Raw genomic sequence first — 14,073 nt, 5'->3', positions numbered from 1 at the left:
CCTAGTAGTCTATTCCGCACCAGATAAGAACGTTCGGATATTTTTCGTCACACAGTGTGCGAGATGCACCGGCAGACGTGAAGCCGCAACGGAAGGTCGCGAATCGACTCGCGACTGGGCGGCCGAACTTCCCCCGAGTGTGGACTCCCGGCTGTCGGTGCTGTACGGTCATTTTTTGTGCCCGGTAGGTCAGGTTCTGGGTTCGCATGACAGTGTCGCACACAGGTTCGGGCCGCTAGCAAATTTCAAATCGGGAAGTGTTCTAGAGGGGAGGGGGAGGGCGGCACTGTTTTTTTCATTTCGGATAAATTGCAGGTTCTGCTAAGACCGACTAAAAGATGTTATCCTATTTGTGTAATTTTCATATCTAATGGGTCAGTGGAAGAAAGTGATAACCCACGAGAGAGTATCGAGTCGGTACGTGCTGTATGCTCGGTTAAATCCAGAGACGACAATATAAATACGAAAAAGATTAAACAGCTTATGTAGTAGACAGTATGTAGTACTGCTAGTACATACGAAACTTCTCGTTACTGGCGTGTATTGCATTCCCAATAACTGCAGATTTTTATTTACGGATATGGAGACAACTGGATGAAGAGGAAAAGAAATTTTATGAATTTTGGTTAGAGTAGCACATGCAGCACTGAAAACAGCTTTTGTCAGAGCACCACCAAACGTTTTGGCACGCAAACATCTCGTACTCTGTGGCAGCCGACATTCCACCCAGTCTCTCTTTGTCTCCCCCTCACTGCCGCTGTCTGTATACGTCTCCCTCCCGCAGTCCCCTTTGTCACCCACCGGCACTTTCTCCGCTCCGCCTCTCTCTCTCCCACTCTCACTGTCTTCGTCCCTTTGTCTCACTGTTCCTTAACACTGCCTCACAACTCTGCTAATTTCACTGTCTCTCTGTCCCGCTGTCTCTTTCCTTTCTCGCTTACAGTCTGCTGTGTAAAATTGAATATTTTTAGACTACATTTGCAATTTATCAAAAAATATGGTGTTTGGCTTGCAAGTACAAAGAATTTTGTGTAACAAAATATTTTTGTTGTTTGGTGTTTGCACTGCGAGGTGGCACTATCGACTAATTTCCGGCTCGAGGTAACCCGTTTACGCGTGAAGTGTCTGTTGGAAGAAGGCGGCGTGTGAGAAACTTTCGTCGGTGACCTCGTAACCCTCGGGATGACCCCAGAACACTCGCCACGTGTACACTACGTAAGTTAAACTACATTTACGCATAACTACGGAAACTTTTAACCTCTAGATCTCGCAAATGGATACTGGTATAAAAAAAAGTTCTGAAGTTCCCTGAGAACGTATGGTAAAAATGCGACTATTTGCCACAAATAGAAATTATAAGTATGGCCGTCACCAGGATTAGTAATTTTGGTACCCGAGAATCGGGACCCACCCACGAACAAATGGTGCTTTTTGAAAGTCGTTTGAGGCCCGTCATAGATCGTACGTAACGGAAAATAAAGAAAGATTTGCTCGATTTGCCTGTGTCGGACATTTTAATGTTTAAAGTTTGACGCTGCACTATAGGGTACCTACTGTATGCCAGTTCTTCGGCACGTGTACAAACGGTCATTAGGCCGAGGGCTGTCCGAAACACTCGACCCCTTATCTCTCCGTTCGGTGGAATCCGACGCAGGACTCATGTTTCCACTCGCGGCTTTTTGGAGTTTGTCGGCACGGTGCACTGTCGTGCAGAGATCGATTTGAATTACTGCCTGTCAAATACTTCACTCGTTTCGTGGCCCCGGATTGCGGACACAGGTTTCGTATCTTACAACTTCCGGGGGCAATGAAAACCTGATTTTCGATATTTCGTACAGTTACTGACCAGATGTAAAAAATTGTATGTGCTGTCATAATCTACTCATTAAGAAGTGTAGCCTTACATTAAAGGTTCAACTAAATAAGACAAGGTTTACAGCTACATTCTGTGCACATTTTTAGACGCAGCATAATTCGTGACACACGAATTATTCAAAATGTGTTCTTCCGTTGTTTGGGAATGAGAGCACTTACTGACTTCGACAAACTTTACACACCGTTTCAAACCGTATGATACGTTTTGTTGCTGACACCCTACTCCCACAGAAAATAATGAAATAGAAAAAGTTTATTACTCACTAAACGTGTTCTGTTTGTGCGATAAAACTTCATCAGACGTGACATTTTAATTCATTACTTCTCTTTCGTTAACTGATTTGCAATGCATTTTGCGTATAATATGCACGTAAACCACTGAATCTGCCTGCAAATTATATGAGTGCACGAGACGTGGTTCAGGTGGTGTGACATCGTAAGCTCCGAGATGTGTTAGAAAATGGCTTTTGCGTACCCGCACTGTATTAGTCGAGTGTTGGATAATAAGAGCAGTTAGTGACTTGCACCGAAATTAAACGTGACTTCAAACCTTTTTTAAACTGATTCTCTGTTGCACGCTTAATGTCAGATACGTAACACGTGAACCCGTCTGCACAGTAATTAGAAGTTGCGAGCCATTTTATACACGGGAGCTCGGCTTTTTAGAGAGTTGCGGCCCTGAGGTTATCTGGTCTAATGCAAACTGATCAGCACAAGGTCCTGTAGTTCTTTTTTTAACATACAGGAAACTCTTGTGACCGATATTGTAGTGTGTGCGTGCGTGTTTGAAAACCGTTCAGGAATTGCGAGTGCTCGGTGACGGATGTAGATATGCACGTCAGGAGCTGCAGTGAGAGGTAAATGCACGAGGGAACGGCCATAACATTGGGAGAATGGACAGGCGGCAGGCAGGGAGCCGGAGCAAAGGACTCCTCTGGCGAACTGTCGAGGGGAGTGTCACGCGGGGAGAGGGGGTGGGGGGTGGGTGTGCGTGGCCAGTCGGAGGGGAGATGGACAACTTACAGAGTGTGTCACTTTGTGCGGGTCGGACGTTCCTAGCGGGAAAGAGAACTGATTAATTTTAAACGTTATACGCTTTAATTACATATGGCGAACACAGAGGATTGTAGCTTCAAAGTTTTCCTTAAAACTGGTTGTGAAATAGAGCCTCGGGAAGTTAGAAATTGGTGGAAAATTCGGAACGCAATACACTATACGATGAAAATTATATGGACTGCTATTAGTGGATAGATATGTCTGCTGTATCGACCCTTCACCTTGAACCGTGCTGTAGACACTTTTGGTAAGGTGTCAGTGTCTGTCTCTCAGAGAAACTGGAGACGGTACCGATTCCAGACACTGGGGTCTGGAGCCGAGTAGGCACTGTGACTCGTCCCGAAGGTGTATGTCGGGACCCGAGTCGTGCCGGTCCATTTCGTAAATGTTTATTTTATTTGAAGAATCGATTTGCAGACGGTGTTTTGTGTCACTTCCTGGCAGATTCGGGCTGTGTGCCGGACCGGACCTCGAACTCGGGACCTTTGCCTTTCGCGGGCAAGTGCTCTACCGACCGAGCTTCCCGATCACGACTCACGACCCGTCCTCACAAAAAAATGGTTCAAATGGCTCTGACCACTATGGGACTTAACATCTGAGGTCATGAGTCCCCTAGAACTAGTTAAACCTAACTAACCTAAGGACATCACACACATCCATGCCCGTGGCAGGATTCGAACCTGCGACCGTAGCAGTGGGGCGGCTCCGGACTGAGCGCCTAGAACCGCCAGACCACCGCGGCCGGCCCCGTCCTCACAGTTCGCCTCTAGTTCTGCAAGGTTCGCAGGAGAGCTTCTGTGAAAGGTAGGATGTGATACACTGGCACAACTGAAGCCGTGAGGACGGCTTACCGGTCGTGCTCGGGTAGCTCGGTCGGTAGAGAACGTTCCCGGAAAAGGAAAAAGTCCCGTGTTGTAGTCTCGTTTCGGCACACAGTTTTAATGTGCCAGGAAGTTTCACATCGGCGCACACTCCGCTGCAGAGTGAAAATTTCATTGCGGTGTTTTGTGACGCGCTGCGCTGTCGCGCCGCTACACTGAATCACTGCCTACAAACTTTTCCTCCACCGTACACCCTACACGGCACTGTAAAGTGTGTTCGCATCCTTCCACGTTTACTGTAGCGTGACGGGGACCGTGCCGTAGTCGGGGAAGAAGCGTTCGCTTACCGTGAGACCACCAGCTCCGTACTTCTCTCTCGGCACTACACGTAACGGCAGGCAACTTTCTCACCGATCGCGAACCTTCCCGTCGGACTGCCTCGGCGTACGGCACGATCGAACACTTGAGAACTCTCGCTTCCAGTCGCTCTGTACAGGGGCCCGAGCGCCACTCGGCGCTGGCTACAGACGAGGAGAGGGGTGCTGGGTCGCGCCGCACCCCGCCGTGTACGGTCATTATTCCAGTTCTACTGCGACCACCCTCCGCAGTGCTAACTCGGGATCCACAGTTTTGTGGATTGCTAGGCCCTTTGGCAGAAAAGTGGCCTCGTTGATAAAAGCCAGTGTTCCCCCTTTTTACAGTGGTGTTTTTACATAAATTCTTTAAAAAAAAGGCATTTATGTAATTTGAATGCGCCTACTGTCAGCTGTCTGTGTACAGGGACAACCAGAATCTGTTTAATAAAAAAAAAATCAGGATTATGCGGAATTAGCATTGCTTAGTGGCAATGAGAACAATTAACACAGAATTCATCTCCCATGGTCCAAATATTGTGATAAATCGTGAAAGTTGTGCACTTTGTTTTTAAGTATTCAGCGATTGTAATTTTCCTGCTCTTTTTGCACTGGCAACCTGTTATAGACTGTTGCTAGAGAATATAAAATTCCGTTCTGAACCCAAAAGAGGTATGCACAATCTACACAGAAATTCTCTACTTTGGATACTGATATTGTGAACTGCTGAATTCACCCATATCCACTATTGTTATTAACCACAAATACCATTAATGACTGTAGTACACACCTAATTCGTCAGATTCTGGCATTCTCGGAAGCTAGTGCCGAACCCTCGTGTCAGTCCGCCCCACGTACCTGGTGGGACAATTGTCGTGTCAGAAGGGTCTTACTTTTTAGGAGCTACCTTTTCTCTGTATACGAGTCTCCGGTCAAGATTCTGTTAAATAAAGAACTCTTGCTTTATCTCTTTTGTCCTTAGCTTTTTGCCTACTTTCCTTGAAATTGTGCCAAATTTGTAAGAATCCGTAGGTCCCCTAACAGGTTTCCGTAAGATGTTCAGTTACCAACTTTCCTCAATATTTTTATTGCACGCTTCTGCCGAACGAACACTTTTTACGCCACAGCTGCAGTGTCCGAGTAGATTACGTCAGAGGACCGTTTCCCCCACTATTCGTGTTTTGAAAATGTCTCGTAGGTGGCCACCGTTGTTACCGTAGGAATGTTTCTGATTCCCACACAATTGTTTGTAGATGTGCAGTGTACACCCTGTGTTTTGGGAACAGTCAAAGGAAGCAGTCACAGGCCGGTAAGTCGGGAGATCTGGGAGGCCGCAGCACGTCACCACACGGTGTGCTGCACTGCTGTCATTGAAATTTGGGCACAGTGAAACGTGGCATTGTCTTACCGAAAGAGGTACTCCCGTGCAGGGAGCAGTTTGAGTTCCGGCACGAGGAATGTGTCAACTGCGGCAGTGTACTGCCGAGAGGTGACTCCGGTCGTCCGTTTCTGTTCGTCTCTGTTTCTCCTCAAAAAGGAGAGGGCGATTGTGCCCATTAAAAAGACAGTGCTCCGTGACCTGGCTTTCCGGGTGCGTAAGGGGTGTCGCCAGAGTTTCTCACGATTGTCGTCACACCGGTAACTGCAGTAGCCGCCGAGACAAAAATTTGCTCAGTCACTCGTCTGTGCCAAATTTGAGAAGCCTTCATTGTCCCTAATGTTAGTCGACAGTTCTACGTATAGTCATTTGCATTTCTTAATCACTTTCGTTTGAGTGCCACAAAACCTGCGTCACGTGCAGTTTTGACTTCAAATTATTGCGTAAAATTCTGTGAAAACTGCAACTGGACATTCCTGCTACTGCTGCAGTTTGTCACAGAACGCGTCGTACTGTCGGTTGCAGCATTTTGCCCCACCACCTCTCTGTGCCTCGCTGGAAATTTCAGCTCAAATGCACTTCCTGCCACTTCAGAGTTTCTCGACAGTAGCCTGACGGCTCGTGCTAACAGTACGGGTTCAGTCAGATTCCCGTCTAACAGCGACGACACGATCGCCGTTATTGTAAAAGGTCGTCACGGCCCGACTCCGGCGCTCCGTGTCGTCAGGTGGTGTACCGGCCTGAAATGTATTACAGACGTTTGGTGTTCCCAATAATGCCGTTCCACTTCTACAGACTAATTAAAACGGCCCGTGTGTCTGCCACAGCTGTGTTAGCTGTAATACCTCAGTTTCAGTTTTGTCAGTTACCGTAGGATACCGTACGTTGGCACGATTTTACAGAAATTGGGCAAAAAGCTAAGGACAAAAAAGATAATGCAAGTGTTTTTTATTCCACGGAATCTGACCAGATAGTTGTACACGGAGAGAAGGTAGCTGGTGAAAAGTAGGATCCTACTGGTGCACCTCACACCTGTTGCGACAATTGACCCACCGGGTGTGTGGGGCAGGCTGCAGAGGGCTTGGCATTAGTTTCTGACAACATCAGAATCTGAGATACAGTAACCGTACTGAACGAAGCACGATCGTACTACGCCGAAATGGCGAAAGTCTCGGGGTGCCTCCCGACACTGCGCCGGACCTCCGTTTGCCCGGCACGGTGCGGCAACTCGGCGTGCCGCAGACTCGTCAAATTGTCGGGAGTCCCCTACAGAAATACACAGCTGTCTACTGTGAAGGAGTTGCCGGTGCAGGGTTTTGCGTACGAATTGGCCTTCGATTGTGCCCCGTAAATGTTGGACGGGATTCGTGTCGGCAATGTGGGTGGCGAGATCGTTTGCCGAATCGCCCGGGCTGTTCTTCGAACCCGACTCGATCGATCGTGGCCCTGTGGCGTGGCTCTTTGTCATCTGTAAAAATTTCCGTCATTGTTTGGCAACGGGACGTCCGTAACCACTTCCGGTCAGTGATCGGTTCTGTCGGACCAGAGGACCCAGTCCAGTCCGTATAAACACAGTGCACACCATTACGGAGTCATCACCAGGTTGCACAGTGTCTTTTCGACAGCTCCGATCCACAAGTTGGTCGTGTCTGTGCCACACGAACCCTACCTTGGGCTCTTGCCGACTGAAATCGAGACTTGTCCGACCGGGCAACAGTCCGGGGTCAGGAGCCCAGGAGACGTCGTGTCGCCGGCGAGGGCACTCGCGCCGTCTGTCTGCTGCCGCAGCCCTCCCGACGGATACGCTCGTCGTGTGTCCCAGACTGATTTCTGTGGTTACTTCGTGCAGTGTTACTTTTCTGTTACCACTGAAGCTCTACACGACTGCTGTCGGTCGTGAAGTAGTCACCGTGTTGTCGGTGGTGAGAGGTGTTGCCGGGAATTTGGTATTCTCGGCACAGTAGTGACACTGTGGTACTCGGAATATGCCGTTCCCAAATGATTTCGGACACGGAATGTCCCACGCTTTCCAACTCCGTCTACTATTCCGCGTTAAAAGTCTTCTAGTCCCTGTCGTGTGACCGGAATCGTGTCAGAAATCTTCCCACGCGAATCACCTGAGCACGAATGGTTGCTCCGCAAATGCCCCGGCCCTTTTACAGGTCGCGCACGCCTTCCTACTGCCCCCTGTATGTGCGCACATCACTGTCCCGTCATTTTGTCACCTTAGTGTGTGTGTTGCAGAGGGGCCCGAAACTAGTCGATTGGATTGGAAAAAACAGTCGCAATGAAATAAAAATAATACACACAGCCGATGGAGTTGTTATTGCGACACGCAAATTAAAATAAATGTTGTCCCATTATCCATTAAAATTTGGATTTTCACAAATAGCGTCTGCCTTTCCTACTACTTGTTTTACGAGATCATTCCGTGAAGGTTGCACTGGATTGTACCTCATCTTTTATAAATAAAGATGATGTATCTGTGTCTTGCGTGGAGATCTTTGGTGTGCACATCTCTTTGTCGTTCCTGTGCAATGATTTGTAAAGACGAAAAAAATGATTAACTAATGTAACGATTAAATACTGTGTAAGAAGAGTACGGAAGCAAAGGAAGTTCGTGCCGATTTTAAGAACGTACTGGGGACTCTAGAGTCTTCGTATTCTGCTGTTAGCAATCGAACAAATAAGTTTAAATTTGGTCCCGACAGCTCCGATGACGATTTGGGCAGTGGTCAGCTGGGTGAGCCACTAGCCCAGAAATTGTTGTGAATGTGCATAAAGTAGTCACGGAGGCTGGCAGAGTGAAAGGGTGAGGTACTGTCGAGGCTGTACAGATACTGCCGAATGCGCACCGTGGATTTTAACAGTGGAATTGAATACGATAATGTTATCTGCTAGACTGCTGCCGCTGCTCGTAATTCGAGATCAGAAGCGCGTCCGAACGGAAGTATCCGAACCATGTTTAACCGATTTTCAGCTCAATTGACAAGTTTTTTTCCACCAGTTTGTGACTGCAGATCAAACTTCGGTCCACTGCCGTACACGAGAGACGAGACAGCAGGGCAAAAGCGATACGGTCGGCCAGCAAAATTCGTGGTGTCACCTTTCTGGGGTGTGACGAGAATTCTGCTGATAGATTATCTTCCCACTAATCAAACAATTATAGATTTCTTCCCACTAGTCAAACAATTACAGGTCACTACTACACTAACCTTCTATACAGACTACAGAGAAAGAGAGACAAAAAAGGCTAGGTATTGTGAGGGAGAAAGTCGTTTTTGTCAATACGTCGTGTGCCGACACACTCGTGTCGTAGTCGTGGCAAAAATATGTGAACTGAGATACGGAATTATGCCGCACCCGCCTTATTCGGCCGAGTTGCCTCCGTCGGACTTCCGTCTCTTCGGAGAGCTCAAAATTTTCCTCAGTGGGTGGAGAATCATTTCGAATAAGGAACTGACTGCCAAAGCTGACGGATATTTTGCAGGTACAGAGAAAACTAACTTTAGAGATGGGATCGAGACGTGAGAACGTTGCCAGGCCGAGTTTGTTAGTGTACTGGGACACGACGGTGAAAAATAAAGTTTCACTGAGGCAAGATGTTTCTTTCTATTCCGTTACAAGAACTTTTCAAATTACCCTCCTGTTATACATTTAAGGTCAGCTGCCAGTTCACGGCAGGGTGCAGACACTGCTGCCTTCTTGCCGACGGCGTCATCTCCAAGTAGCCTCGTGGAGCTTCCAAAATTTTCTAGTAGATGATTTATTTGTATGTACTGTAAACAGTAACAGCCCTATTACACTTTGACGGCCTACTTCTGGAATTACCTTAAGAGTGACGTGTTCAGAATCAGTCAAAAATTTGCCCCCCGCCTCCCCCCTCCAACTGGACGGCAATGCGGGATGGTGCCCAAATGTCTTCCCAAAGTCGAGGAACTTGACACCGACCTGAGCGACATTGTATGGAGCGCTGCAGAGCTCGTCGAGGACCAGAGGGAGCTGAGTTTCACAAGGTCTCTGTTTGCAGAATTCGTGTTTTTATGGAGGAGATTTCTGTTCTCTAAAAATTAGGACTGGCCAAATGATACATTCGAATGGGCTCGAGTTTTCCCAGTGTACCGCAGCATTCGATATAGTATCCAGCTCGTTTGAACAGCCGTGTGAAATTTGACTAGCGTGGCTCAAGTGTGAGGGATGTAATCTCCCCCCTCCCCCCTCCTTTCTAATTGCAGGTGTTGTCCACATTAGTCTTTTATGAAGATTTGTGAGAAGCAACTTATCTTTTCACCTAGAGTTGACTCCAGCTCTTGTCTAGGGGTATGATTCTTGAAGCTGAAATTCTCACGTTTTAGGTCCTCGTGGTTGATTTGTTCTAAATAAATTTGAAGATTGTTGTTGCAGAATTTTGGTTGTTACGTTTATATATATTGTCACATTTTAGTATATCATACAGTCTTTTGATTTTTCACATTAACAAACCCGAAATTACATTGTTCGCACAAAATACAAAATCATGTCGGATCACATCAGAGGTATGCTTACTACTGACTCACTCAGCAGAAATAACTGTATTCCAAAGGGTTTACAATTTTTCCTGACAAATAAATTTCTATTAGTTTCAATTATTATTTCATACATGAATCCAGTACTAAATTGCGTAATTAATAGTAGAAATTTTAAGTGTGCGAAATAATTCGTAATTTCAGATGATTCTAAAATAATAATAATAATAATAATAATAATAATAATAATTTAACTGTACATTCAGAACTAGTACTTATTGATCAGAACATCCAAAATGAAGTAATTCCTTTTCATAAAATTTAGCTTGATATACAACATACTGTGTATAAAATTATATAGTTTTCAGAAAAGCAGCTGAGGCAATATTGACCTGTCCAAAATTCGAAGAATAATACTGGTATCGACAACTACTGTTAGGGAAAAGTTATGCTAGACGAGGATGTCCCAGTACGACGAGAGACTGTTGTGTTTGAACAAATTTACAAGTTCTCATAAAGAATGGATATATTAACATATATGCTCATTTTGATGTAAAGGTAACATAGACACAAAATGTCCTCGAAAAATATTGCTTGACTGAAACTAGTATAATACTTTCTTCGTTTATAACAGAACATAATGTTTTACCAAGTGAGTTGCAAATAAGTAATTCAGTCCCAGTTCATATATTAGAATAACAATTAAAAACTTCAGTACATTTTAATCAACCTGAAAACAAGGCGGTAACATTCAGACGAATCGGCGAAGAAAATTATTCAACAATCAAATGCCAAAAACCGAAACGTATTGTAACAAAGTGGCTAATTTTATGGCACGACAGCAAGGCCCGTCGTGGTAAGATTACCGTTAGACATTACAACGTAGTGGGATGAACAAGAGCTCCACAACTGGACAGAATCGTGTTTGCAATCTTTTATTTATTTATTAGCTGCCATTGTTACTCACGATCTGCTCCCGATAAGATATTTCAGCACTGATTTCGTAGTAATTTTTGTTATTAAAATCCACAGCGCATTTTAAATTCTAAGACTGGTTGTTACGATAATACCGACAAAAGTCACTAGATGGCAGGTCGATCAAAAGATCGAACTGCACCTCAGATTTCCCAAACTGTGACGTAAACTGTTCGAACAGTCAGTCGTGTTGGAACACGGCCCTACCAAAAATATCCTAATATGTTACCATAACGTGTATCGTATTTCTACAAGAGACTGGTGTGAGCAATATCCTGCAACGACCTGCACTTTTTCCCCACGTGCTAGGTACCTTGTGTTACTGTACTGACACGAGATAAATTAGTCGTAGAAGCGTAGCGAGTTCTTTTGCGTAATTTGTGTACGCCATTACAGCTCTTTCAGCATTCCCAGATGCCTTTGCACAACTAAGCAGCTTTAATCATCTTTCTATTCTGCAGTCACTTGTCATTGTCTGCCATTTTGGCATTTGTGTGACAATTGAAAGAGACTATATTATGATTTTCCACATTAAAACAGTTTCACAAGACCAAATTCAGTATTTTGCCTTGCTTTGTCATCTTCCATTTCGGTTCCAGTACAGTAACTGAGTGACAGAATCGACAATTTTGATCTGCTTACTGTTTGTACATAATACTGAAACTTATACAGGTCGGAAGTCAGATTTGTTGAAAAAACTTTTACTTTCAAAGCCATTGTTCTGCTTTGGCTCATTTTGCTTATTTAAATGTTTGTTTGTAAGCTAGGCTTCGACTTCGCATAAACCTGTTTGACAGTGTCAAGCGATTTCGTAGCAAGTTTCTAACGCAGTACTATCGAACTGTGGTGGGCTTTTTCTGTCCGTCATAACCTCACACGGAACATACTCGTCTAGGGGATATTGATCAATGCTTTTGAATTTTATCGATTTGTGCTCCACATCTTCATCCTCACAGCCGAATATTTGGTGTCTACAACTCAAATAATCTTCAATTTTTATCCCATTACTGTCACTAAGCAAAAATATTTTTCTATCTTTCTTAACATTCCTCGACAGCACGGAGATAACCGATGTCTCCTGTTCGTTATCATATTTGAAAAATGCACTTCTGTCTGTAGCTGAGAGATCTAGGACATTACACGCAATTCATTTCTGTAATTATCTGCTCGAACAAATTTTTAGTTCACACTTTTGCAGTAAGACCGCCTCCGTAGCCGAATCGTCTGTAGCTCGGAAGGACCGGAGTTCGATTGCCGGTACCACCTCAGATTTTCTCTCGGTACGGGTCCCACCTAGCCACTGTGAGGCCAGGTGAGGAGCTGCACAAATGAAGAAGCAGCGGGATTTGTCTGCCGGCAGGAAGCGACGACGCCGCCGACCGTGTGTCCGTCCCACTGCGCTAGGTCGCTCCTCGTACTCCCCGGTAAGCAGCAGGCGGGCGTTCGGAACAAACCCGAGGCCCAATCTGCAGGTGATGTTTGCATTACTTTACACTTTCGGAATAATGTCGTGCGAATCCCAGTCTCTGACACTATATTGCATTGCACGCCTCGCCCAAGCTGTAGTGCCCCCTGTAACGATAACACGATCGTGAAACTTGTTCACGATATTCTGCAAGTTCTCTCTGACGTGCTCCCCCCACTATAGCTTGTGACATAGGTAGTCTATATAAGCATCAGAGTATCGTGTCTGACCCAGATTACCATATTATTGGTCAAATGTTTGCGTGTAATGAAATGGTGACACCCTATACATTATGCAGTGGGTTGCTCTCCGAGTCTGAATTTTCTTAGGCTAATGAAGAGTAGGAAATGTCAAATAGACCAGTGTGAGGTGTAGGTTTGCTTAATAATAAAAAGAATATATTTATATAAATTGCTCGAGAGAGATCAGGACAATCGAGAAATAATTAATTGGTAATTTGAGGGACAGGAAAACACTTCACAAACAGCTATCCATTTAAATGGAGTGTCAGAGAGTCCTCACTTCGAGGCAGGTCTAACAGTATCACATAAAAAGTTGCATTGGGACGATATGTAACTATCTTTTGAACCGAGCACTAAATTTTGAACATTTCGAGAACAGTTTTCTGAACTAAGCTTGAAAATTAAAATGAAAAAAAAAATAAAATAAAATAAAATATAAAAACCCCAATCAAATGTTTAGTGAAATGATATGTCTAAAACTAAGAAATATAATAAATTAGAGAGACATTTGACACACCTTTGAACAGTGCTCGAAATCTTGTAGAGCAAATGATATGTCAACCGAAATACACATTGTCTTTCCCGATATTTCGAGCATTCTCCATCAAAGAATTCGAGATAGCAAAATTGTTGACGTTTTCTTATACCTTCGGGTACAGACAACAGAAATGTGTCGAGGTCTGACGGCGACACGGTGTGCGGTCTACATAATATATCGGGCAAATACCCTCTAGTATTCTTCAGAGTTATAAGTTAAACATCGAACTCTTGCTACGTGTGATTTTGAGCACGATTCGGGTGTGCGTCGGACGTTTCTCTAGTCTATATTATTTCTTACTTTGACAGATCGATCCACAAAATATTTATTTATTTATTTTTTAAATTTTTTCCACATTAATTTCGCCCCGTCGCCCTCAGGAGCCGTAGGACGTAGCGCCTCGGCGTAGTGTCGGCCGAGCGGAGCATGGAGACGGAGGCGGGGGCGGCGGCCGCCGCGGCCGGCAGCTCGGCCGCCGCGGCCGGCAGCTCCGGCACGCGCGTGCCGACGTCGATGCCGCCGTTCGACGCGCCGCCGGCGAGCGGCCCGGCGCGGAACCCGCCGCCGGCGCCCGAGGAGGCGGGGGCGGCGCCGCACGCGCGGACGCGGCTGCACGACATCGTCAAGGAGCTGGACCCGAACGAGCGGCTGTCGGACGAGGTGGAGGACGTGCTGCTGGAGCTGGCCGACGACTTCGTGGAGGCGACGGTGCGGGCCGCCTGCCTGTCGGCGCGCCACCGCCGCTCCGCCGTCGTGGAGGCCCGCGACGTGCAGCTGCACCTGGAGCGCCACTGGAACATGTGGCTGCCGGGGTTCGGCACGGAGGAGCTGCAGCCGTACGCCCCGGCTGCCGAGGGGGAGGCCC

The 14,073-nt window shown here is 46.0% G+C and overlaps 1 protein-coding gene and 1 long non-coding RNA gene across 2 annotated transcripts in view; both read left to right on the top strand.

Annotated features, from left to right (window-relative positions):
* LOC126443006 (uncharacterized) overlaps positions 1-13,708 on the top strand; it is a 44,930-nt gene extending 31,222 nt beyond the window's left edge. Inside the window, exon 3 of the long non-coding RNA XR_007581805.1 lies at positions 13,589-13,708. This is a non-coding gene — a long non-coding RNA (uncharacterized LOC126443006). The remainder of the gene's footprint in view (positions 1-13,588) is intronic.
* Positions 13,709-13,721: 13 nt separating this feature from the next.
* Positions 13,722-14,073, top strand: part of LOC126443035 (transcription initiation factor TFIID subunit 12-like) — a 1,372-nt gene continuing 1,020 nt past the window's right edge. Inside the window, exon 1 of the mRNA XM_050090881.1 lies at positions 13,722-14,073. This exon is cut by the window's right edge and continues 1,020 nt beyond it. Within this exon, the coding sequence (XP_049946838.1) occupies positions 13,722-14,073 (352 nt within the window).

The sequence above is a fragment of the Schistocerca serialis genome, unplaced genomic scaffold (genome assembly GCF_023864345.2).
Source record: "Schistocerca serialis cubense isolate TAMUIC-IGC-003099 unplaced genomic scaffold, iqSchSeri2.2 HiC_scaffold_1420, whole genome shotgun sequence".
Classification (NCBI taxonomy): Eukaryota; Metazoa; Arthropoda; class Insecta; order Orthoptera; family Acrididae; genus Schistocerca; species Schistocerca serialis.
Note: the sequence above shows the minus strand (reverse complement) of the source record. Positions and strands in the feature narration are given on the sequence as shown.